The 26,557-nt window shown below is 44.5% G+C and overlaps 1 protein-coding gene across 3 annotated transcripts in view; it reads right to left on the bottom strand.

Annotated features, from left to right (window-relative positions):
- ITCH (itchy E3 ubiquitin protein ligase) overlaps window positions 1–26,557 on the bottom strand; it is an 80,262-nt gene that overhangs the window by 39,693 nt on the left and 14,012 nt on the right. For all 3 annotated transcript variants that reach the window (XR_008849378.1, XM_056549234.1, XM_056549235.1), the window contains exons 2-9: window positions 14,452–14,539; window positions 10,051–10,192; window positions 6,938–7,062; window positions 5,313–5,441; window positions 4,270–4,315; window positions 3,102–3,253; window positions 1,603–1,765; window positions 614–709 (exon numbers count right to left, since the gene is read on the bottom strand). Coding sequence is in view for 2 of the 3 variants with exons in the window: in XM_056549234.1 (XP_056405209.1) it covers window positions 614–709; window positions 1,603–1,765; window positions 3,102–3,253; window positions 4,270–4,315; window positions 5,313–5,441; window positions 6,938–7,062; window positions 10,051–10,192; window positions 14,452–14,518 (920 nt within the window). In the remaining variant the exon portion in view is untranslated. The remainder of the gene's footprint in view (window positions 1–613; window positions 710–1,602; window positions 1,766–3,101; window positions 3,254–4,269; window positions 4,316–5,312; window positions 5,442–6,937; window positions 7,063–10,050; window positions 10,193–14,451; window positions 14,540–26,557) is intronic.

Genomic DNA, 26,557 nt, shown 5'->3' with positions numbered 1-26,557 from the left:
TCTTTACCTGTATTACTGAAGTGTATGCACTGACTTATCTGGTAGCGCCCCCTACAGTACAGGGAAGTATTACATGTTCTGTACTCTTTACCTGTATTACTGAAGTGTATGCACTGACTGGTGTCTGGTAACGCCCCCTACAGTACAGGGAGGTATTACATGTTCTGTACTCTTTACCTGTATTACTGAAGTGTATGCACTGACTGGTGTCTGGTAGCGCCCCCTACAGTACAGGGAGGTATTACATGTTCTGGACTCTTTACCTGTATTACTGAAGTGTATTCTGGCCTTAGACATCTTCTCCCATATTCAAATGTTTGGTCGCAGGGGTCACGCCTATGGGACCATCGCGATCTGTAATATGCAGTGATCTGTATAGATCACAGCATTTAACCATTTAAATGAAAGATACTGAACCGATATCAGTCATTATATACAGATGGCAGTGGGCATCTGTTTGCTATGACGTGGGCCTGACCCGCAGGCCCGAGCCATATTCCCCTCACCCGACCCATGATGTACCAGTACATCAAGTGCACCAGCATCTTATATAAAATGAATGGAATGTGTCATTACACCAACATCTATATATTTATAGGTCGGCGATACTTACCCAGGGGGAAGAGGCTCTGGTCTGTCCCACGTCGTCCTTTTTGCCACATGATCCACAAAATACACGCGTCCACTCTGATCTACGCGCTGCTCCCAGCTATAAGAAGGGATAGAGTAAAATAAAACTTAAAAAACAAAAAATATATATACACCTACAGAACAAATTCACATTAGCTTAACGTTTCTATAAACGCGCAAACCAGTGTTTCCCAACCAGGGTGCCTCCAGCTGTTGCAAAACTACAACTCCCAGTATGCCTGGACAGCCTTTGGCTGCTGAGATGAGAGAAAAGCCTTGACTTACCTTTCTTCCGGGAGAGTGTAGATCCTCTGGAAGAGGTGGACGGGCCTTCTGAAAGAAGCGTGCCGCTGAGCACTTCTCTACCCAATCCCACAGACCAGTGTTTTCCTAACCAGTGTGTCTCCAGCTGTTGCAAAACTACAACTCCCAGCATGCCCGGACAGCCAACGGCTGTCCGGGCATGCTGGGAGTTGTAGTTTTGCTACAGCTGGAGGCACCCTGGTTGTAACACGTTATCAAAGAAGTCTATGCGGAGATATGTACGGACCTCTCGGGCACCTAGGGACGGCTGAGTTGAGAGGGAAGCCTTTATTTACCTTTCAGGGACAGTATGGATCCTCTGAAGGAGGCAGACAAGCCTTTTGCTCTCTGGGCAAACTGGTAGTTGGAGGCAGCCTGGTTAGGAAACGCTGATGTAAACTTTGCGCAACTTCAGAGTACTATAATTTTCACAACATTCAGAAACTATACAGCGAAAGGTGAATTTATTCTCACATGACAAAGACGGCCTAAGGGTACGTTCACATTTTTTGCAGCCGATTTTGCTACCCACCAAGGCCAAAAAATCTGCACGTGTGAACGTACCCTAAAGAATCATTATTCATTGCCTACTATTGAATTGACGTCTAAGGAAAATAATCCTAAACTGGTTAACAACAATCGCAGTTAACGGAGTCTCTCGCTTCATACCCCGGGGGTAGGGCTCCTTGGGCTCCAATTCTCTGGCTATCAATGTTGACAGGAACAATCTGTCTGGATACAGGAGGCACACCAGGCGTCACCTCGGTCCCTGAGGCAGGAGCGCTGCCGGCCAGGTTTGCCGCAATTTCAGAATTGCTGAAAGTAGGAGGGGCTGGAAGGAAAAAAGAAAAAAGGCACAATAAATAAATTATTATTTAAAAAAAAATTAACAGGGAGGAAGCATCAGTAACCTCGGCACAGGGGACTATTATAGTAATCTTTTTATTGCTAATACTGTTCAGTGTTATGCATAGATATGGTACTGATCAGTGATATCTGTGATCAACTTGTCTGGTCTGCAAAGGAGCAGATCGCAGGAGCCAGGCAGGGAGCAGGCGAGTGGAGCTCCGGCCGCCATCTTTATTCATCAGACCCCTGCAATTGCGTTGCAGATGTTCTGCCGAGTTTGCCCCAACCCCGTAGAAACTTCAGATACCAGAATGTTGTTATCCGCCATTATCCATAAGATTGTGGCTGCCGATAACAGCAGCTGGACAGTTGTCCTCTAAGGGTTAAAAGGTAACATTTGCGTTATTGCCTTTGGAGAATTTACTAAATAATGTTTCTATTCCAAGCTGAAGTATCAAGGAGGCGGAGTCGATCTGAAGGTCAAAGCTGCGGAACTTCAGCACCTTGGCCCCACCTCCTTGACACTACAGCCAGGAAAAAAAACCTTAGTCTATAATAGGGGCAGCAGCTTTAGAAAAAGTTAGGCTGGGTCCACACTACGTTTTGTCCCATACGGGAGCGCATACGGCAGGGGGGAGCTAAAAGCTCGCGCTCCCGTATGTTACCGTATGCGCTCCCGTATGTCATTCATTTCAATGAGCCGACCGGAGTGAAACGTTCGGTCCGGTCGGCTCATTTTTGCGCCGTATGCGCTTTTACAACCGGACCTAAAACTGGTCAACCACGGTTTTAGGTCCGGTTGAAATGAATGACATACGGGAGCGCATACGGTAACGCGAGGTTTTAGCTCCCCCCTGCCGTATGCGCTCCCGTATGGGGGAAAACGTAGTGTGGACCCAGCCTTACTTGTGTTTTTCCATCACTAGACGGAGATTCATTTTGAGGGTATGGTTACACATAGCGCATTTCATGCTGCGCAAAATCCGCTGCGTATGCTCCTAAGGGCAGCACATGGCTACCCCACAGCGGCCCGTGAGTCACAGTCCCATGAGCCAGATGGCCCCGCCTCCAAACCACAGTAAACAAGGCTGCCATGGGTCTACCACCCATGGAGAACACGCAGCGTATTTCTCGGTGCACAGTGTAAAATACGCTGCATTTACGCTATGTGTGACCCTCAATCTTCATCACATCCATTCAGGACCCACTGCCCGAGCTGAACGTTCCGGTGTATGGAGGATCCGGGAAAGATACCGGTAGGCAGAATTACTTTTCACCTATCACACGTCTATAGGAAATGGACATTGTTATCGTCCTACCTGAGGCAGGCACCGTTGGAGGGGTGGGTGGTGGTGGTCGGGATGGTCTGGGTGGTCTGCTGGGTTTAAACCCTCCATTGGACAAGGAAGGTGAATTGGTGCCGTTGCTTTGCAGATTTTCACTAGGACTTGTGCCGTCTGTACTGTCAGCGCTGAAAAACAACAACCTTGGCTTAGAAGCTACAGAGCGAAGATAACGACAAAACAGCGTCTCTCATTTGTGCTGCACAAACGGATCTATCATCTGTCGCATCCGACGCTGCAATCCCTGTATCATTACTTCACTAGAGCTCCAGCGTCTCACACCACAAGAAACTGGGTCTTCTATATCCTCCAGCTGACGCTGATAACACGGCTCATACATAAGCAATATTGAAGAGTGTTTCCTCCCACAAATATCCAGTGGAAAGGGATCGGGTAGAAAAATTACTGTGGCAGACATCCCAACCTCTATGGATGGTGTAGAGGGTCCATGGTACACCGGTCAACTCTCACCCACAGTGGAGTACCGGAATAGCGGCTGCAGCAGACGGCACGTCCTCCATGGGCGGTGGCCACGTCACAGAGAACCACCCATGAGGAGGCTGCCGAGAGTCCATTACCCACACAGGTGCACCCCTTTAGTCACTTCACACAGGAAATGTGGCACCGGGACTACAGTAGCGGACGCGGCGGACTCTGTAAGGGTAGCAGGTGGTGAAGGGAACGGGCAGACCGCTGCCAGGCTGAATGTTACTCCCTGAGGGAGGGTAAGAGCAGTTTGGCAAGCAATGCTGGTTACTACACAATAGACAGCAGCATAATACCCATTGGTCTCTGTGTCCCCCAATAAGGAGACCGAGGAAAAACTAGTTTTAATGACAGTGCACATTAAAGAATAGAATTTATTCTTTTTTTTTATTAATATTTTATTTTATTTTTAATTATTTAATGAATTATTTATTTTTTACATTATAATTATTATTTACTGAAGGAACCACATAAAAATTATACTTATACTGCCGTACAGGAAACACTGCCGTACAGGAGCAGACAGAATTCATTGTTGTTCCTAAACATATCTAAGGAGACCCTGACCGTCATAGGTTGGCACAACAGTGGGAGTCAAAAAAATGGACCCCGTCGTCTTCTACATAAACCAAATGGTAAAATGTAGGACCCAACTCACCTGGCAGAGGCGGAATCCGTCTGTAGTCTTGAGCTATCGCTGGAAGCTACAGGAGAACAAAATAAAGAAGTCATCAGATGTCCCTGCACAGTTATGTTACTTTTTACACCTTCCATGTTGTATTATAGAACATAGAGATCGACCGATATAGATTTTTTAGGGCCTATACAGATACTCTGTGGAGGTTAGGGCCGATAGTCGATTATCGGCTATTTATACCCCCCGGCGACACCGCTGCAGATCATTGATTTAAAGCGGACGCTTTAAATCAATGAACTGCAGCGGCTTTTGCGTTGCCAGAGACCACCGCCACTGCCCGCTTCGCTCCCCCTGCCTGTCTGGGGTCCTCCTTAGTCCTACCACTGCACCGCTCCCCCTACTGCACCGCCCCGGCCAGAGTCCGCCGCCCTATTGCCTCCCCCCATCCCCGGTTTTATAATTACCAGTTCCCGGAGCCCAGGGTCCACGCTACTTCTGGCTCAGGCGTCCTCCTGAGCTGTCACTGTGCGCACTGACTGTGATGTCGCGTTGAGGACGTCACTCGTCATTGCGCAGCGCAACACAGGACTCCGCAGGAGTCAGAAGTAGCCCGGGCCCCGGGAACAGGTAATTAAACCAGGGATGGGGGAGGCAATGGGGTAGCAGTAGCTGCGGTCTCTGGCCGGGGCGGTGCGGTGGTGGTGGGGTGCAGTGCGGTGGTTGGGGGAAGGTGCAGCGCAGTGCGGTAGGGGCGGTGCGGGGCATTATTGGATTAACGGCAAGGTAATTGCCGATACCGATAAAGTCCAAAATCGTGAATATCGGCCAAACCGATAATCGGTCGATCCCTAATAGAACAGCAGACAATACTACTCCATACTGAGGAATACAAGGTTGGCAATGTAAGTCAATGTCTGTCCATACAGCGGCATGTGTTACCGCCCCCTATAGGATGATAATGGAGAAGCCACAGACCTCCAATAGAAGGATTAAAACTTAATGTAAAAAGGGACCGTTTTTATTAAACTCTTCTCGCTCCTCAGAAATACAGATTTGCACCTTACCCAACAAGCTAGAAGCATCTCCATTGGCCAGGAGTTCTGGATCTACCTGCAGCCCATTCAGACACACCGATAGGTCACCCACTGTCTCTCTGTCTCCTTGCAGCTGTAAGTTCACAATCACTTCCTCCACTGGGAAAAAAAAATATTTAAAATAAAATGATATGATATCTCTCTCTCTCTCTACATATATATCTTCATACACACATTTTATTTATATATATATATTGTTAGTACAACTCCCAGAATGCCCAGACAGCCAATGGAAACAACTTCGGATTTTGCCCCCAAACAGTGTATGGGGGTGTGTGTATTAAATACATTTCATATTATATTTATGTTAATATATCTCGTGTTTTATATACCTATTGTGTTATATATGTAACACTAACACATGTATGAAAATAATAAATAATGATAATAAAAATAAGTCTATGAATACATATAGTAGAATCTCCCAATAGCGGACACTCTTGGGGAATAAAAAAAAAGTGCCCGCTATTGAGAGATGTCCCCTATTGAGAGATGTCCCCTATTGAGAGATGTCCCCTATTGAGAGATGTCCCCTATTGAGAGATGTCCCCTATTGGAAAAAAGGCTCAAAAAAATCTTTCTAAATGACAGAATACTTATAAAACATGATAAAAAGCAATATTATAGTAGAATTTTCTCTTAAACCCCCCCCCCTCCCCTGTATCATTTAATTCCCCCATGCCTTGTGCAAATTATCCCCCCTTACCCCCCTGTGCCACATCATTCCCCCTTTATTACCCTGTGTGCAAATTCATCACCCCCTCTTTATGAATTTACACAGAGTGTAATAAAGGGGAAATTAAATGGCCCATGGGAAATAAAAGGGAGGGGGGAGGGGAAATCTGGGAAGGAGGGGGTGAATTATGTGGCCTTCTGTAGGGGGTGCAGCGGGGGACTGGGCCCCTTACTGGGGTATTGGCTGTACCCCCAGATGGCGACCCTGTGTCCAAGGTAGGGCCAGCACATAAGCCTGGTTGGCCCCTATTGGGAGTGTCGTGTCCCCTATTGGGAGTGTCGTGTCCCCTATTGGGAGTGTCTTGTCCCCTATTGGGAGTGTCGTGTCCCCTATTGGGAGTGTCGTGTCCCCTATTGGGAGTGTCGTGTCCCCTATTGGGAGTGTCGTGTCCCCTATTGGGAGTGTCGTGTCCCCTATTGGGAATGTCCCCTATTCGGAGGCTGCAAATACATTAAGTCTTATGGGACTCTGTTGGGGAATTAAAAGCTGTCCTCTATTGGGAGCTGTCCACTAAGGGAGATTTCACTGTATTAATACTCACTGTTTGGAGCCAATATCTGAAGTTGCTGCATAACTACAACTCCCAGCATGCCTGGACAGCCTGTATTTTTTATTTTGTTTGTTTCAATTATTTAATAATAATAATCATCAATAATAATAATCACATTATTATTATATAATTTATTACTGGAGGAGTCACAAAACTGTGCCAATAGTAGGACGAGTGTGTCTCAAGTAGCTGCAAAACTACAACTCCCACCATGCTGGGAGCTGTAGTTACACAACAGCTGGAGGCACCCTGGTTGGGAAACACTGATACAGTACAGAAAGGCCCAGGTCATTGCTCACATATACTCACACTTCATATTATTAGCCAGTAGGGTTTCCTGCAGGTTCAGCGACGCGGTGCCCAGGAGGGCGTCTGATTTTAAGGTCTGGTGGCTCCATACACGGAAATTTAACACGCTGAACGGGGTGACAATGCTGCAGATAGAAGAAACACAAAAGACAAGTCAGACGTGCAAACAGGCGCCGGCAATATAGTACTGCCTGTAGAGTCACTGCTGAAGAGAACATCTGTCTGGTAAAGGAGCCGGACTGCGGCTTTTTAGGAGACTGAGAAAGCTGGGTGGCACACAGTACTTTCCCAGCTTTCCCAATCACCTGAAAAGAATGTCTGCCTGGTAAAGCAGCCATATTTGAGCTCTTCAGTGGACTAGAAAAGATGGGTGGCACCCAGTATTCCCAGTTGTCTCCTGAAGTCCCGGCAGTGGTAGTCTGATCGTCCTCCCCTTGCACTTCAGCGCTGCCATGTCCCCCCGACTCTTCTCTCCCCCACTTGCTTCAGCAATTTCTATTCTCTGCACCTGCCTGCGCAACAGTTAAATCATACTTTACCATGATGTTTGGTTGGTCTGAGTGTAAATTTTCGCAATCATTCATCCATAATGACAGAGCAAACAACATTTTTGAAATGTATGAAAATTAAAAAGAAAAAAAAAAAAAAAAAAAGAACACTAACATTTGGCATGAACATAAGTATTCAGACCCTTTGACATGTGATATTTAGCTATGGCTCCTCCCATTTCTCTACCTTGACTGGAGTCTCCAGGTGGTTAATTCATCTGATTGGACACGACACAGCCCTGTCTATATAAGGTCTCACAGCTGACAATGTATATCAGAGCAAACACCAAGCCATGAGAGGGGAAAGAACTGCCTGTAGAGCTCAGACACAGCCCTGTCTATATAAGATCTCACAGCAGACAATGTATATCAGAGCAAACACCAAGCCATGAGAGGGGAAAGAACTGCCTGTAGAGCTCAGACACAGCCCTGTCTATATAAGATCTCACAGCAGACAATGTATATCAGAGCAAACACCAAGCCATGAGAGGGAAAGAACTGCCTGTAGAGCTCAGACACAGCCCTGTCTATATAAGATCTCACAGCTGACAATGTATATCAGAGCAAACACCAAGCCATGAGAGGGAAAGAACTGCCTGTAGAGCTCAGACACAGCCCTGTCTATATAAGGTCTCACAGCTGACAATGTATATCAGAGCAAACACTGAGCCATGAGGGGGAAAGAACTGCCTGTAGAGCTCAGACACAATCCTGTCTATATAAGGTCTCACAGCTGACAATGTATATCAAAGCAAACACCAAGTCATGAGGAGGAAAGAACTGCCTGTAGAGCTCAGACATAGCCCTGTCTATATAAGATCTCATAGCGGACAATGTATATCAGAGCAAACACCAAGCCATGAGGAGGAAAGAGCTGCCCATAAAGCTCTGACACAGCCCTGTCTAAATAAGGTCTCACAGCTGACAATGTATATCAGAGCAAACACCAAGCCATGAGGGGGAAAGAACTGCCTGTAGAGCTCAGACACAGCCCTGTCTATATAAGGTCTCACAGCTGACAATGTATATCAGAGCAAACACCAAGCCATGAGGGGGAAAGGATGGCCTGTAGAGCTCAGACACAGCCCTGTCTATATAAGATCTCACAGCTGACAATGTATATCAGAGCAAACACCATGAGGTTAAATAACTGCCTGTAGAGCTCAGACACAGCCCTGTCTATATAAGGTCTCACAGCTGACAATATATATCAGAACAAACACCAAGTCATGAGGTGGAAAGAACTGCCTGTAGAGCTCAGACACAGCCCTGTCTATATAAGGTCTCACAGCTGACAATATATATCAGAACAAACATCAAGTCATGAGGTGGAAAGAACTGCCTGTAGAGCTCAGACACAGCCCTGTCTATATAAGGTCTCACAGCTGACAATGTATATCAGAGCAAACGCCATGAGGTTAAATAACTGCCTGTAGAGCTCAGACACAGCCCTGTCTATATAAGGTCTCACAGCTGACCATGTATATCAGAGCAAACGCCAAGCCATGGAGGAGGAAAGAACTGCCTGTAGAGCTCAGAGACAGGATTGTGTGGAGTCACAGATCTGGAGAAGGAGACAAACATTTCTGCTGCACTGAAAGTTCCCAAGAGCTCAGTGGTCTCCAGAATTCTTACATGGAAGAAGAACAACCAGGACCTTCAGAAGAAGCTGAAACAAACACTATTAAATCCTCTGATAACAGAGACATCTAGGGGGAATTTGACATCTCGGCTGCAGAGATCGCCACGAGCTGAAAAACTCAATTCCTTTACATTTTGTCAGATCCAAGTTGAATTGGATAATGGTCAATGACAAGATGACAGCGTCCTCACGGATTCTAATAAGACTTTTGATGCCCCTTGGCAGATGTACATAACATTTAAGCAATTCCCTTCTCTTATTTATATTTCTATAAATATCTAGGATCTGCAGAGAAGAATGGCGAAAAATCCCTAAATCAAGGTGTCTAAACCTTGTGGCCTCATCCCCAAGACGACTGGTGGCTGTGATCACTGCAAAAGGGGCTTTAACTAAATCCTAAATAAAGGGTATGAATACTTATGTCACATGTTATAGTAAAGGGTATGAATACTTATGTCACATGTTCTAGTAAAGGGTATGAATACTTAGGTCACTGAATTATAGGTTTTATTTTTTAATAAATGAGTAAACATTTGTAGAATTCTGTGATCACTTTGTCATTATGGGGAATTGAGAGAAGAACGATGGAGGACAACACTAAATGTAAAAAAAAGTGAAAAGGGTCTGAATACTTTCTGGGTCATGTCCAACTTCCCCCATGGGTAACATGAATGTGGCGATTCCCTTTACAGGGGTTATTGGGGCTTTTAAAATTAATGTCCCATCTTCCAGACAGGCTGTCAATATTATAAACAACAGTCCAACTAGGGACCAGCAAGTATATAAACTATTGACAAGTAAAGAAGGGGTTACACTGTCTGGCCGGGTGACTTACCCAACAAGTGTCCCTGTATTCAGTATTATCCCCCCGGACTGCACATGGTGCCCCCTTACCGAACCCCTCTTCATAGACCGACACTTACACAGTAAGGTGCTGCTTCCATTTAGGGCTGTGGGTGTTATTTCGGGTTTCTGTTTTCTTGGACTGTCCATCCACTGACACTTCCACATAGGGGCTCGGACCGAACCAATTTTTTCTGCTGTCTTTCAGTTTAGCAGATATCACTGGAGGTTAGGAAAAAGAACGGGTTACACATTTGCTTCAACCCTCGAAAAATATAAAGTTTAAAACATAAAAAAAAAAATTCATAATTATTTATATATTATATATAAATATAAATAATAATAGCAAACAAATAAAATAATAACAAAAAAACATAACTGGCAATATATGTTGTTAAAAGAGGTATTCAGGGGTTAACTTAAAGGGGTACTCCACTGCTCAGCGTTTGGAAAAAAACTGTTCAGAACGCTGGAGCCAGCAGCTTGTGACGTCATAGCCCCGCCCCCTCATGACATCACTCCCCGGCCCCTCAATGCAAGTCTATGGGAGGGGGCGTGACTGCCGTTACGCCCCCTCCCATAGACTTGCATTGAGGGAGAGGCGCGTGATGTAATGAGAGGGCGGGGCTATGACGTCACAAACTCCTAGCGCCAGCTCCAGCATTCGGAATAATGAAGAAAAAGAAGATGAACCATGGCAGAAGTAAGTAAATGTACAACTAGTATAATTCATTGTAATGGGCAGGATAGTTAAAAGTTACTTAACCCCAGAATACCCCTTTAACAACAACAATAATAATTGATAGAAAATCACATAGAGTTCTCTGACCCCTTAGGACATTGCCTGCTTTCTTTAGTAACCGAAAACTCAGCACGATGCCAAAGAAACAGATCTTTATTTACAATTTTGGGCCAGATTTTTAGTACCAAATAATAAATAAATTAAAAAAAGATTTAAGAGGGGTTATCTGGGAAGCAGTGAAGTCATCACCATTCCTCGCTCCCCAGCGGCTCACTTTTGGCTTGCTGTCCCCTCAGACAGTCAGTGGGGGTTGTACTATATCACAACTGGCGTATACAGGTGAAAACACACTCACACGCAATGAATGACCAATGGACGAAAAATGCTGCTGCACATGATTCGCACATTGGCCGATGAGCACAAGTGTGCTTTTACTCACTGGCAGCGATTGTGATATAGAACCACCCCACTGTCTCATCCGGCCCCTTGAGGCTAAGGTAACAGCAAACTGGAAATAAGCCCCCCTCCCCCCACCCCTGAAAAACCCTATCATGGCTTCGTTCACATATTATTGTTGGTCTGGTTTTGAGTAAAAAAAATAGCCCAAAAGAAATCCTGCTGCTGTAAAAAAAAAAAATAATAATAATAATAATAAATACCAGGTTCCATTAAATTCAATGAAGAAAAAAAAAAAAAAAAAAAGGCTCTTAAGTCCCATTCAGAAAAATCGTACAATTAAGTGCAGATAATTCCACCCCCCCAACTATTAAAGGGGTTCTCCGCTCCTCGAGCTCCCAGCTCCACTGTTCCAAACGCTGAGCAGCAGAGTGCCCCTTTAAAAGGCTATAAAAACAAACATTTTAGGGCTGTTTTGAAAACATTTTAGGGCTGTTTGCAAACGGCAGAACAGCATTAGGTTTAGCAAAAGAAATAAAAAAAAATAAAATGTCTGAGAAAACATTAAAAAATTAAAAAAACAACAAAAAACAGCTTAATAAAATAAGTTTTTTTGCAAAACAGTTGAAAATATGTAATAGTGTGCGCACAAAATACATTTATTCAATAAATCGCAATAATGCTAGATCTGCACAACTTTCACTGGATTTCTTTGTTATGTAAATATCATCAGCAGATCATAAAGTTACATTACACGATCCGCCGCCTTTTGTTCCTGTAGGACCCAGCAATGCGAAGAACCCAAATTACAGATTTGTAAATTGCTTCTATTAAAAAAAAAAAATCTTAATCCTTCCAGTAATTATTAGTGGCTGTATACTATAGAGGAAATTATTTTCTTTTTGGATTTCTTTTCTGTCAATACCACAGTGCTCTCTGCTGACACCTCTGTCCATTTTAGAAACTGTCCAGAGCAGGAGAAAATCCCCATAGCAAACATATGCTACTCTGAACAGTTCCTAAACTGGACAGAGGTGTCAGCAGAGAGCACTGTGCTCGTGACAGAAAAGAAATCCGAAAAGAAAATAATTTTCTCTGTAGTATACAGCAGCTAATAAGTACTGGAAGGATTAAGATTGTTTTTAATAGAAGTAATTTACAAATCTGTTTAACTTTCTGGCACCAGTTGATTTAAAAATAAAAAGTTTTCCACCTGAGTTCCCTTTAACCGGGAAGCTGTGATCCTGCATTAACACCCTGGGTGATACTTACTACGTGTGCTCACATTTTATAGTTCTAACCGCATGGCTTCCCTCTGAACAAGTCGTAAAGTTCATCCAAATACGGCGAACTAAATGTCTTGTGCTGACACTACCTCCCCGAGTAGGTTCCCCTGACCACGAGTCCATTTGAATTTCTACCAAGACTTAGTTTGTTGTTTATGTTACTCCCTAAACAGCGCAGAACAGTCATATTGACAAACTAAGATTTTAATAATCAGAAGCCTCATGTGTATCTCCCCAGGCCGCACTGACTGCAGAGCACTAGAGAAGGAGCTTGGAAGGACGAGAACCGATTACTCCGAATCTTCACACAATCACTTTAATATGACAGCTATGTATCTGACAGTATAAAGGCCTAAATGGCTGCCACGGATGTTCTGCTATTACAGCCTGACATTTACCGTACACTGCAATACAATAGTATCCTATTGCAGTGTACTGTATAATCAATCCAATGATTGCTTGTACAAGTGCCCTAGTAAAAGTGAAAAAATACATATATATACACACACACACACATATACATACACACACAACAAATGACGTTATAAGGGGTCAGAACATGGCAATTCAAGCATTTTTTTTTATTTTCTATTTTTCTATGTTGTTCATCTTGTAAAAACATTATCCTAATATACTTCATATAATAAATGTATCTTTTTTATAGAAATCACGGCTTGTAAAAAATAAACCACTTGGGGTCCCCAAACCATCCAGAACATAATGCTGTCCGGCTGCAGCATCATCTTTGTCTCAGCTGAAGCACAGGCCGGGACAAAGTCCAGGAAGTGAGGGGCGGGACTAGCACTAATCTGTGCTCACTCCTGTCCTATCAGACTGCAGCGTGAAAACAGAGGAGGGGTTACAGAGCAGCCTGCAGGATTGGATGAAGAGACCCAGCACAGAAGACTCAGGGAGGAAGTGAATGCATGGTGAGTGAGGGCCGGCTCAATGCTTGCCTCGGACACACCCCTTGCTGAGCAGTGGATGTCAGAATGCGTGAGCAGCAGAACAGATGTATTTGTGAGCCAGATACAGAAGCTAGACACAGACATTTAAAACATCTGCATGACTGAGTGAGGAACATATAGAAGCATTATTTTATGTGATATGACAGGTACACTTTTTTTTTTATACACCTCACAAACTATAAAAAAAATTGTTATCGCTTTAATCATTCTGAAACGGAGAATAAAGAGAACGTACGAGTTTTAATACATTTTGAATTGTGTAAAAACAAACCCCTACAAAAAACTGCAGCATTGCATTTTTTTTTCAATATAACCCACAATTTTTTTTTCTTGGTTTGGTGTTACATTGTATGGTAAAATGAAGGATGCCGTTAAAAAATACTATTGGTCCTGCAAAAAAACAAGCCCTCAAATGGCTGCCTTGAAAAATATAAAAAGTGTCACAGCTCTTCAAAGACCAAGCAGGAAAATAAAAGATGCAACAAATGAAAATTGGTGGTCATGAGGGGGTTAAAGGGGTACTCCGCTGCTCAGCGTTTGGAACAAACCGTTCCGAACGCTGGAGTCAGGAGCTCTTGACATTATAGCCCCGCCCCCTCATGATGTCACACCCCGCCCCCTCAATGCAAGTCTATGGGAGGGGGCATGACAGCACCATGTCCCCTCCCATAGACTTGCATTGAGGGGGCGGGGCTATGACATCACAAGCTTCCGGCGCCGGCTTCAGCGTTAAGCATTACCCAGCAATGGATCAGCTCAATGGGCTGTCTGTATAATGCAGGACAGGACCTCCAGAGGAAAACTTTAAATAATACATTACCTGCACAATAGAGTGTTATGCAGTGTTTCCCAATCAGTGTGCCATCAGCTGTTCCCAACGACAACTCCCAGCATGCCCGGAGAGCCAAAAGCTGCTGAGATTAAAGGGAAACCTTGATTTACCTTTCAGGAACAGTGTGGATCCTCTGGAAGAGGCAGACAAACCTTTGGTTGTCCAGGCATGCTGGGAGTTGGTTTCGCAACAGCTGGAAAAACATGGACATTAAGCATAAAAAAATTTCAATGTAACGAAAACACCTGATAACTTACCAGTGACCTGAAGCTGCGATTTCATGGTGAAGCCATTTACGGTTGGTTTTGGTGTTCCTCCATCCATCTCCCTTCACCAAATCTGTGTCTGCAGGTAAAGCACATAACACCAGGATTACATCACACTATGTGACTACCAATTATTCTTTATAGATGTCATCACGATTTTTGTTACCAACACATTGTTACATTAATATTTGCTTCTAGTAGCCATCGTCATTTTACCGCCATATACTTGCTACACTTCAACTATCAATCATCAGGATACGGATTTGCCAGAAGTCCCATGCAAGTCTATGGTACTAGCGGTAAACTTGGGCTTGGAATTTTAAAGAGGTACTCCACTGCCCCAGGGTTCGGTACATTTTGTTCCGAACACTGGGTGCTGTTGTCACGGCCACGCCCCCTCAATGTAAGTCTATGAGAGGGGGCACTCCCTCTCATAGACTTACATTCAGGGGGCGTGGCGTGATGTCACAACACCCACAGCCTGCAACCAGCATGGGGCAGTGGATACGGATTTGCCAGAAGTCCCATGCAAGTCTATGGTACCGGCGGCAAAGCTTTGTGCCAGTCTTGAGTTTGGAAATTTAAAAGGGGTACTCCGCTGCCCCAGGATATAGAACACTTTTGTTCAGAATGCTGGGAGGTGGCGTTGCAATGTCTCTTTCACCCCGCCCCCCCCCCCCCCCGTGACATCACGTCCCCGTCTAGGAGGCAGCGCCTGGCACAGAATGCCAGGGGCTCCACAGAGATCAAGGGGGTCTCCAGCGGTGGGACCCCTGCGATCATACATATTATCTCCAGTCCTTTGGATAGGGGATAAGATGTATAAATCCAGAATACCCCTTTAAAGAAGCACTCCGGGAAAGGTCTACATGACACACATTTGCAAATATTGGAAAAAATACAATTCACTTATTAAATCCCCTCTGGATTGTCGCCCGTTCACACGGATTTAAAATAAAGAAGACGTAACCCCTCGACAAATGCCAATTGCATTGAAATGCATGACAGCAAGTTCACAACCAGAACGGACCGGTCATGTGAGGCTATACTATTAAAAAAAAAACAAAAAAAAAAAACAGCCGAATAAAATATTAACTCTGCTGAAACATGAATATAAATGTATCAGGAGCGCTGCCTGACAAACCTCCCTGGAATGTAAGAAAGTCATAACAACAACAAAAAGGAGTACAAAGAAAATCAAACGAGATAATCAGCAGCATCTTAACACATCGGACGCCCGCAATCTCACTGCAGGGGTCCAATCAGCATCTCCATCCAACCAGTTCCTTCGAGTTTCTTGCATCCGTTTAAGAAAAAAAAATTGTTGGTAACTTTTTACTCCATTATGAATAAAGTTTCACTTGTTTGATTGAAATCCCAAGGAAAAAAAAAACAACTTTCGATGTGCAAAGTCAAATAACGTATGGTGCAAACCAGATGGAACCGTATGCACATACGCTTCTCTATGGTTCCCATTGACTCCCATGTTAAAAGAATCAAATACAGTTCAATAGTTTTTCACCCGGACCCAAAACCGTGGTAGACGGTTTTGGGTACAGGGAAAATAAAAAAAATTACGGACAAAACCGTACAAGACGCAAAAGTACACAAGCGGATGCATAGTTTGGCATACGGTTGTCAATGGAGAGTCAATGCATACGGTTTTCAAATTATAAACGTATACGGGAACTGCATTGCAAAAACGTGGTGGGAATGCAGCCTTAGCCGAATAAGTTGGTGACAAAAAAACAAAAAGATAGGAATTACAAAATCTAGTGGCCCATCCCACCCGGTCTAAATACCGGTAACCCCGGGACAACACAGTGTACTATTAATTAACCATCTCATACCTTTGTTTCTTTATTCCAAAAAAATAAAAAATAAAAAACACAAAAAACTAAAACAAAAGAAAAAGGAGGGGAGGTGTGGTCCAGGGTTCGCTATGCCCCAGGGTCGCAACGCCTCCCTCCTCTGATGTCAGGCATACTCTGATTGTTGACTGACACATAAGGCTTGTCTGCCTGCTTGCAGCCCTCCGCGGACGCCAACAGCTGCTGCGGACCCTCCCCGGACGCCAACGGCTGCTGCGGACCCTCCCCAGACGCCAACGGCTGCTGCGGACCCTCCCCAGATGCTAACGGCTGCTGCGGACCCTCCCCAGATGCCAACGGCTGCTGCGGACCCTCCCCAGATGCCAACGGCTGCTGCAGACCCTCCCCAGATGCCAACGGCTGCTGCGGACCCTACCCAGATGCCAACGGCTGCTGCGGACCCTCCCCAGATGCCAACGGCTGCTGTGGACCCTTGTGGCAATTTGTTGTTTTAACAGATAACGACCAACCGCCACCGGCCAGTGTGAAGTCTCCATTTAATACGTATGGCTGTTAATAAGGTATTTCCGCCTTGAAGTTTCAGGTATAACCCTTATATAGAGAGAACTCCTTCCATGGTGCCAGTAAACAGGTCAGTAGAATGTTTACCCGATGACTGTGCCGCGTGGAGATGTAATCTGGTCAGAATACCGGCCTCGTAGAGTCGATAATGTTATTCAGGTCCGTGTAACAGGGAAAGTATGTGAGGAAATGTATCAGAACAAAACATAAGAGTGAATCATGTGTAGAAAGGATGAAAGGAGATGAACTACATCACCCAGGATTTAATAAAGCCTCAATCTATGCTACTGTTTACCAACCCAGGTGCCTCCAGCTGTCGCAAAACTTCAACTCCCAGCCTTTGGCTATAGCTATACTCAAAGCTTAAAAAGGGCTTTATGAATTCAGAAAATAGATACATTTTCTTACTTTCCGTTTATATTGCCTTTTCTATATATTTTTTATATATCTATCTCTATCTCCCTTTATAATTTGTATATAATTATAGATCGCATTTTATATACTGATTTTTTTTTATATTTATATATTTTATTATGTATTTTATTTTAATTTATATATTACATATTTATACATTGTATATTTATATATTTTATATATTTTTGGCATTTTTATATTGTATTTTAAAATGTATATGTAGTATTTTATATTCATATGTTTTATTGTGCTTCATTATATATATATATATATATATACATATTTATTACTATCATTTAATAGGAACTTTAATTGTTTAATTACTTCCAGTGGATAAGAATCTGTCCCAATTATAATCCCGATCTCATCACATGACACAGCCCTGATACCTGTAACGAGTCCTGCAGCTGTGTGCGCATCACATGACCAGGACAGAGGTACAGAGACCTGCAGCTGTGTGCGCATCACATGACCAGGACAGAGGTACAGAGACCTGCAGCTGTGTGCGCATCACATGACCAGGACAGAGGTACAGAGCCCTGCAGCTGTGTGCACATCACAAGACCAGGACAGAGGTACAGAGACCTGCAGCTGTGTGCACATCACATGACCAGGACAGAGGTACAGAGACCTGCAGCTGTGTGCGCATCACATGACCGGGACAAAGGTACAGAGACCGGCAGCTGTGTGCGCATCACATGACCAGGACAGAGGTACAGAGACCTGCAGCTGTGTGCGCATCACATGACCAGGACAGAGGTACAGAGACCGGCAGCTGTGTGCGCATCACATGACCAGGACAGAGGTAACAAGCCCTTGCAGCTGTGTGAGCATCACATGACCAGGACCAGCCCTGTCCTAGTCATGTGATCCACAGCTGCAGGGCTCATTACCTCTGTCCTGGTCATGTGATCCACAAAACTGCAGGGCTCATTACCTCAGTCCTGCACGCCGCCGCAGGGCTCGTTACCGCTCGGACATGTGATGGACATAGCCACAGGGCTCGTTACCTTTGTCCCGGTCATGTGATGGACACAGCCGTAGGGCTCGTTCCCTCCCGGGCATGTGAAGGACACACAGCCACAGGGCTCGTTACCTTTGTCCCGGTCATGTGATGGACACAGCCGCAGGGCTCGTTACCTCCCGGGCATGTGATGGACACAGCCGGAGGCTCGTTACCTCCCGGACATGTGATGGACACAGCTTCAGGGCTCGTTACCTCCCGGGCATGTGATGGACACAGCCGCAGGGGTCATTACCTCCCGGGCATGTGATGGACACAGCTTGAGGGCTCGTTACCTCCCGGGCATGTGAAGGACACAGCCGCAGGGCTCGTTACCTTTGTCCCGGTCATGTGATGGACACAGCCGCAGGGCTCGTTACCTCCCGGGCATGTGATGGACACAGCCGCAGGGCTCGTTACCTCCCGGGCATGTGATGGACACAGCCGCAGGGCTCGTTACCTCCCGGGCATGTGATGGACACAGCCGCAGTGCTCGTTACCTCCCTGGCATGTGATAGACACAGCCGCAGGGCTCGTTACCTCCCGGGCATGTGATGGACACAGCCGCAGGGCTCGTTACCTCCCGGGCATGTGATGGACACAGCCGCAGGGCTCGTTACCTCCCGGGCATGTGATAGACACAGCCGCAGGGCTCGTTACCTCCCGGGCATGTGATGGACACAGCCGCAGGGCTCGTTACCTCCCGGGCATGTGATGGACACAGCCGCAGGGCTCGTTACCTCCCGGGCATGTGATGGCCACAGCTTCAGGGCTCGTTACCTCCCGGGCATGTGATGGACACAGCCGCAGGGCTTGTTACCTCCCGGGCATGTGATGGACACCGCCGCAGGGCTCGTTACCTCCCGGGCATGTGATGGACACCGCCGCAGGGCTCGTTACCTTTGTCCCGGTCATGTGATGGACACAGCCGCAGGGCTCGTTACCTCCCGGGCATGTGATGGACACCGCCGCAGGGCTCGTTACCTTTGTCCCGGTCATGTGATGGACACAGCCGCAGGGCTCGTTACCTCCCGGGCATGTGATGGACACCGCTGCAGGGCTCGTTACCTCCCGGGCATGTGATGGACAAAGCCGCAGGGCTCGTTACCTCCCGGGCATGTGATGGACACCGCCGCAGGGCTCGTTACCTTTGTCCCGGTCATGTGATGGACACAGCCGCAGGGCTCGTTACCTCCCGGGCATGTGATGGACACAGCTTCAGGGTTCGTTACCTCCCGGGCATGTGATGGACACAGCTGCAGGGCTCGTTACCTTCCATGCATGTGATGGACACAGTCGCAGGGCTCGTTACCTTCCATGTATGTGACATGTCAGGTAACTAAAACGTATTTTGGCATAGCTTGCATAGGGAAATACAGGGCAAATCCAACGGTTGAGCCGCATGCCACCGTCGTGAATGTGTAAAAAATTTTATTTTTATATAAAAGTAATTAATAAATGCCGAATCCTATGTATACTGCCTGTTCATGCATTTCATCCCATAGCTGTAGGGGCCATACTTACGGTAATATACTCCTATAAAATAGCAACAATAAATCTGCAGTTGGCTTTCGTCCTCGTGTGCCGATCACTCCCCGTGGAGCGCCGCCGCCGCGATTATTACAGACATAAAGCAAAGTCATCTGCTCGGAAGAAGAACCAGAAAATCCAGAGGCGCAGGTGTGACCGAGGAAGAGCCAGAGACACCACAATCCTGCTCCCGGCATCTAAAGTGAAGGTGAACAATGCCCAAGAGGCACCAAATGATCACGTCCTCTGTACGGGAGGAGCATTACTGTGAATGGGATACAAAGAACCCACAAACTGCGGCCCACTAAATATTGCAAAACGACAACTCCCAGCATGCACGGACAGCCAGCGGCTGTCCGGGCATGCTGGGAGTTGAAGTTTTGCAACAATCAGAGGGCCACAGTTTGAGACCACTGCTCCAGATTCATGTGTGTTTGTTTCAATTCATTTGTCCACATGGTTTGTCGGCCATACTGGATTATATAGAATTCTACAAGTTATTCATATTATTTCTAAGATGCTTATTTCAAATTCCAATTATAAACTGCATTTTACTAATTAGTTATAAAAAAAAAAAAAAAGCCCTAGGCTGTGCATTGTTTTGAAGAATAAAGGCCATAGGTCACATGATCTGGCAGCCATCTTGTTTTAGGTGACACTATTCTCTCTACCCTGTCTCTCTGCAACCATTAGAGCTACAATTGCTATGTATGGTTACACTGTGCTCTAGATTCATATGTTCATTTCAAGTTGTTCGACCACATGGTTCTGCGGCCATACTGGATTATATAGAATACTACAGTTATTCCTATTTCGATGATGCTTACTTTAAATGCCGATTATAACTGCACATTTAACCCCCTTCATGACCCGGGGGTTTTCCGTCTTTGCACTTTAGTTTTTCCCTCCTTACCTTTAAAAAAATAAAAAAATAAAAACATAGCTCTTCCAATTTTGCACCTAAAAATCCATATGATGGCTTATTTTTTGCGCCACCAATTCTACTTTGTAATGTCATGAATCATTTTACCAAAAAATCTACAGTGAAATGGAAAAAAAAAATAATAATAATAATCATTGTGCGACAAAATTGAAGAATAAAAAACAATTTTGTAACTTACGGGGCGGTATGAGGGATAATTTTTTGCGCCATGATCTGAAGTTTTTAGTGGTACTGATGTAATGATTGGACTTTTTGATCGCTTTTTATTCATTTTTTCATGATATAAAAAGTGAACAAAAATACGCTATTTTGGACTTTGGAATTTTTTTTGCGCGTACGCCATTGACCGTGCGGTTTAATTAACTATGTATTTTTATAATTCAGACATTTCCGCACATGCACCACATATGTTTATTTTTATTTACACTTTTTTTTTAATGGGAAAAGGGGGGTGATTCAAACTTTTATCAGGGAAGGGGTTAAATGATGTTTATTCACTTTTTTTTGCTATAACACTGTACACACTGATCATTGTTAGCCCATAGGAGACTATAAACACTGCACACACTGATCATTATTATCCCATAGGGGGACTATAACACTGCACACACTGATCATTGTTAGCCCATAGGAGACTATAAACACTGCACACACTGATCATTATTATCCCATAGGGGGACTATAACACTGCACACACTGATCATTGTTATCCCATAGGGGGACTATAACACTGCACACACTGATCATTATTATCCCATAGGAGACTATAAACACTGCACATACTGATCTCTTATAGTCTCCTATGGGATAACGATGATCAGTGTAAGAGATCAGTATGTGCAGTGTTATAGTCTCCTATGGGATAACGATGATCAGTATAACACTGCACACAATGATCATTGTTCTCCCATAGGGGGACTATAACACTGCACACACTGATCATTGTTATCCCATAGGGGACTATAACACTGCACACACTGATCTTTTACATTGATCAATGGTTACTCATAGGAAACCATTGATCAATGATTCTGCCGCTTGACTGCTCATGCCTACATGTATGTCATGTGTCGGGAAAGGGTTCAAACAAAACAAAACAAAAATGCCACAATGGTAAAGCCCTAGGCTGTGCATAAATCATTTGTAAAAATTGTATTAAAAAATAATGGTCATAGGTTCCAGGATATTACAGCCATCTTTGTTTTTGTTCCAATTATGGCACAATATTCAAACATCTACAGACGTATAAATTGCTGTATATGGCAAGACTGTAATCCAGACTCCTATGTTTATCAAGTCTATCGCCACATGGTTCGTTCACTATACTGGATTGCTAAAATATATATATATCTATATCTATATCTCTCTATATCTATATCTCTCTATATCTATATCTCTCTATATCTATCTATCTATCTATCTATCTATCTCTATATATATATATATATATATATATATATATATATATATATATATATATATATATATATAAACCTCTTTTCTGAAACCATTTGTTATAATAATTAACAATTTGGCTTATAGCCACTTCATGTACCATGTTTGTTAAAACCGGTTGAGAAAAAGACAAAAAGACAGACTGTATTCATCATGTGTCGCTAAGGGGTTAAACAAAAACTCGTGAAAATTGGCACAATCCTGTGGTGCCGAGATGAGAGGGAAGCCTTGATTTACCTTTCAGGGACAGCGTGGATCCTATAGAGGAGGCAGACAGGCTTTTGGCTGATCCGGGCATTCTGCGAGTTGTAGTTTTGCAACAGCTGAAGTCGCCCTGGTTGGGAAACACTGTTCTAGTGCAGTGGTCTCCATACTGCCGCTCTCTAGATATTGCAAAACTACAACTTCCAGCATGCCCGGACAGCCAACGGCTGTCCGGGCATGCTGGAAGTTGTAGTTTTGCAACAGATGGAGGCAATCTATTGCTTAGCCACAGTTATTGCTACTTCCTGCTATCTTTTTTTTTTTTATTTAGAAATCACTTTCTTAAAGGGGAAATTTTAAGACTTAAAGGGGCACTGTAAAAAAAAAAAAAAAATTATAAAATAAAATAAATAAAAAAGTTCTGATTTCCTGCACCAGCTGGGAGAAGAGTTCGCCAAGCGCGGTTTCTCCTGGCTCTGTGTCATGTGACCTAGACTGACTTACAATGGGATCGTCCCTGTATTCAGCAATCTAGAAGATGGTAAAAAAATTTTTTTTTTTTTTTTAAAACGACAGGTGCCCTTTAAATTAGCCTCAAGTACAAGGTCCAAAAGGGGAGGAGGAATTGACATTCACCTGCAAAGTGCTGCGGATCTGAATCCCTGTGCACAATTTTGCCATATCTACAGCTACAGATCCGCACCACCAGCGATACGGACAACGGCCGCGCTCAGTGCAAAGTACAAGAGCGTGCGAGGAGAAGCGAATCAGCATTACGGAGCACGACAAATAAATCCTACAGGAATGTCATAGAGGAAGGATGTTGTGGATGTATAAAAAGGAAGGGGACAGACGAACAATTCCATCAGAACTATCCTGCACGGAACATCTAAAAATATTCTAATTCTATTTTAGCCTAAAATATGGAATAAACACAGTGACCTACTACAAGAAAACATGGACAGAATAGAGAAAATACACAGAATCTTGCGTCTCTGTGCAGGTGGCTTACTACCAGTCACCAGAAATGCATTACTCACACAAAGGTAAAATGTCCCCCAATTTGAGGCTGCACACCTCAGGACTCTTATCAGAGGTTTCTCACAGTCTCTCAGTGCAGACCTTTTGTAAGCACAGTATTAAAGGGGAACTCTGGTGGAAATTATTATTATTTTTTTTTTTTTAAATCAACTGGTGGTAGAAAGTAGAGATGAGCGAACTTACAGTAAATTCGATTCGTCACAAACTTCTCGGCACGGCAGTTGATGACTTATCCTGCATAAATTAGTTCAGCTTTCAGGTGCTCCGGTGGCTGGAGACTCTTTCCTAGGACTGTATCCACCTTTTCCAGCCCACCGGAGCACCGGAAAGCTGAACTAATTTATGCAGGAAAAGTTATCAACCGAGCCGAGCCGTGAAGTTCGTGACGAATCGACTTTACTGTAAGTTCGCTGATCTCTAGTAGAAAGTTATACAGATGTGTAAATTTCTACTATTAAAAAATATTAATCCTTACAGTACTTAGCTGCTGTATGTTACGGAGGAAGTTGTGTAGTTCTTACCAGTCTGACCACAGTGCTCTCTGCTGACACCTGTCCATGTCAGGAACTGTCCAGAACAGGGGAGGTTTGCTATGGGGATTTGCTCCTACTCAGGACAGTTCCTGACAAGGACAAAGGTGTCAGCAGAGAGCACTGTGGTCAGATTGGAAAGAACTACACAACTTCCTGTGGAGCATACAGCAGCTGATAAGTACTGGAAGGATTTATATTCTTTAATAGACATAAATTTACACATCTGTAACTTTCTGGCACCACTTGATTAAATAATTATAATTTCCACCAATTCTTTTTCAAGTTTTCTAATTTATTTATTTATATTCATATTTTTTTATTAATTAAATTTTTAACCATAAAAACAAAAATTATCCAAGTTTGGCATCATAGGAAAAAAGGATGTCTCGATACAGATACAGGTATCGATACCGATACGGAACATTTGCACGAGTACTTGTACTCGAGCAAATGTCCCCGATACCTAATCCGATACTCGCCGGTGGGACCCCCGTCAGCAGGTATCACGGACGTACTGAACTATGCAGCGCGCCCAGCAGCTGAGCACAAGTCATAGCCGGGACCTGTGGCTAATGCTGAACAGCGCCGATCGCAGTGCTGTCCGGCATTAACCCTATAGAAGACGCAATCAAAGTTGATCGCGGCGTCTAAAAAGTCCGGAAGTTAACTGCCCGTTAGCTCAGGGAGCTGATCGCGATCTCCACGGTGAAAACACGGTGTCCCGATCAGCTGCGAGGACGGCCGGAGGTCCCTTACTGTTCAATCGTCAGCACTGCAACCACCCATGGTAGGCAGTAGTAAAGGAGCGCCGATAACACTGATCATTTCATTAACCCCCTTCCCTAATAAAAGTTTGAATCCCCCCTTTTAAATAAAATAATTTTTTTAATATAAAAAAAATTTAAAAAAAAAAAAAAAAAAAAAAACCACCTTTCTCCCCCCCCCCCCCCATAAAAAACAAAACAAACAAACAAACAAAAACTCACATGACATAGAAAAAAAGTATCGGCAAATACTTAATGAGGAATCTTTACAGCTGTGACGACAACCGGGATCTAGAATAAAAGACAGAGGATCAGCGAATAAAGTAGAGATCAGCAACTCCATCAGCTCAAGGATCGGGGCCTACAGTAGTCTAGGGTTTGTTCACTTTAAAAGGGGTACTCCGGTGCTCCAGTGTTCTAAACATTTAGTTCAGAACGCTCAGAGGCCGTGATCGTGACGTCTCAGCCACGCCCCCTCAATTCATGTCTATGGGAGGGGGTGTGTCACTGACACGCCCCCTCCCATAGACATAAATGGAGAAGGCATGGTGTGACCTCATGAGAGATGTGGCCATGACTTCACGACCACTGCCCACGGGGGCCCCAAGGAGCGGGACCCCTGCGATCAGATATCTTATCCTCTATCCTCTGAATAGGGGATAAGATGTCTAGCAGCGGAGTACCCCTTTAACTCGGGATGTAAGAGTCTTCATACAGAGGCTATAATGGGGCAGCTGGGTGGCTCGGTGGTTTGCACCGAGGGGACCTGGGTGTAAATCCGACCAAGAGCAAAGTAGCGAGGATCCTGTATGTTCTCTCCGAAATCACCATAATAGGATTACAAGTCAGACCCAGGTGACGTCTTCAGAGCAGATGAGACTGATCCATGTGACTGATCCTCTTTATATGTAGAGGGAGAAAAATCACCACGAGGCCAGAATCACTCCGACCTTAGGCTTTTCCCAACAAAAATGGATAAAACTGATGACACGTCTCTTTTCACATCTTTAAGGCGCACACGTTTATTTAGGCAACACGGTAAGCCGTACGTGAGGAGCAGCGCTATTTCTGGCCATTACATAACAGGTTTATTTTTATTTTATTTTTTAATAGGGATGTCCCAATGCTATTCATTTAAGACTGAATAACGAGATAGGTATATATATATATTTTTTTTTTTTTAATGTCATGTGACAGCAGTGGCGGCTCTAGATTTTGTGAAGCCTTAGGCGAAAGTCAAACATGAGGCCCTCACTGATACTAATAAAACGTTCCCAGTAAGTAGGTAGTGAATTCCTCCCACAATTAGGTAGAAGCCACCAGAAGGTAGGAAATCCCCCTTATTAGGTAGAAGCCACCAGAAGGTAGGAAATCCCCCTTATTAGGTAGAAGCCCCAAATGGAAGGAAATCCTCACAAACTATTAGGTATAAGCCTCCAGGTAGGACCCCCCCCCCCCCCCTATTCTATTCTTGGTCATGCAAAGTGAGGAGGTCATATCGAATTGATTATACAGCGGTGCCTCAACATACGATGGTAATCCGTCCCAAATGGATCATCGTTTGTTGAAACCATCGTATGTTGAGGGATCCGTGCAATGTAAAGTATAGGACAGTGGTCTACAACCTGCGGACCTCCAGATGTTACAAAACTACAACACCCAGCATGCCCGGACAGCCAACGGCTGTCCGGGCATGCTGGGAGTTGTAGTTTTGCAACATCTGGAGGTCCGCAGGTTGTAGACCACTGGTATTGGAGGTTATACTCATGTGTCCCCGCCGCTCTGGACCGTCACCGCTGCCCTGGATGTCGCCGTCC

Source organism: Hyla sarda, chromosome 12 (genome assembly GCF_029499605.1).
Source record: "Hyla sarda isolate aHylSar1 chromosome 12, aHylSar1.hap1, whole genome shotgun sequence".
NCBI lineage: Eukaryota > Metazoa > Chordata > Amphibia > Anura > Hylidae > Hyla > Hyla sarda.
This window is presented reverse-complemented; position numbering and strand designations above follow the sequence as displayed.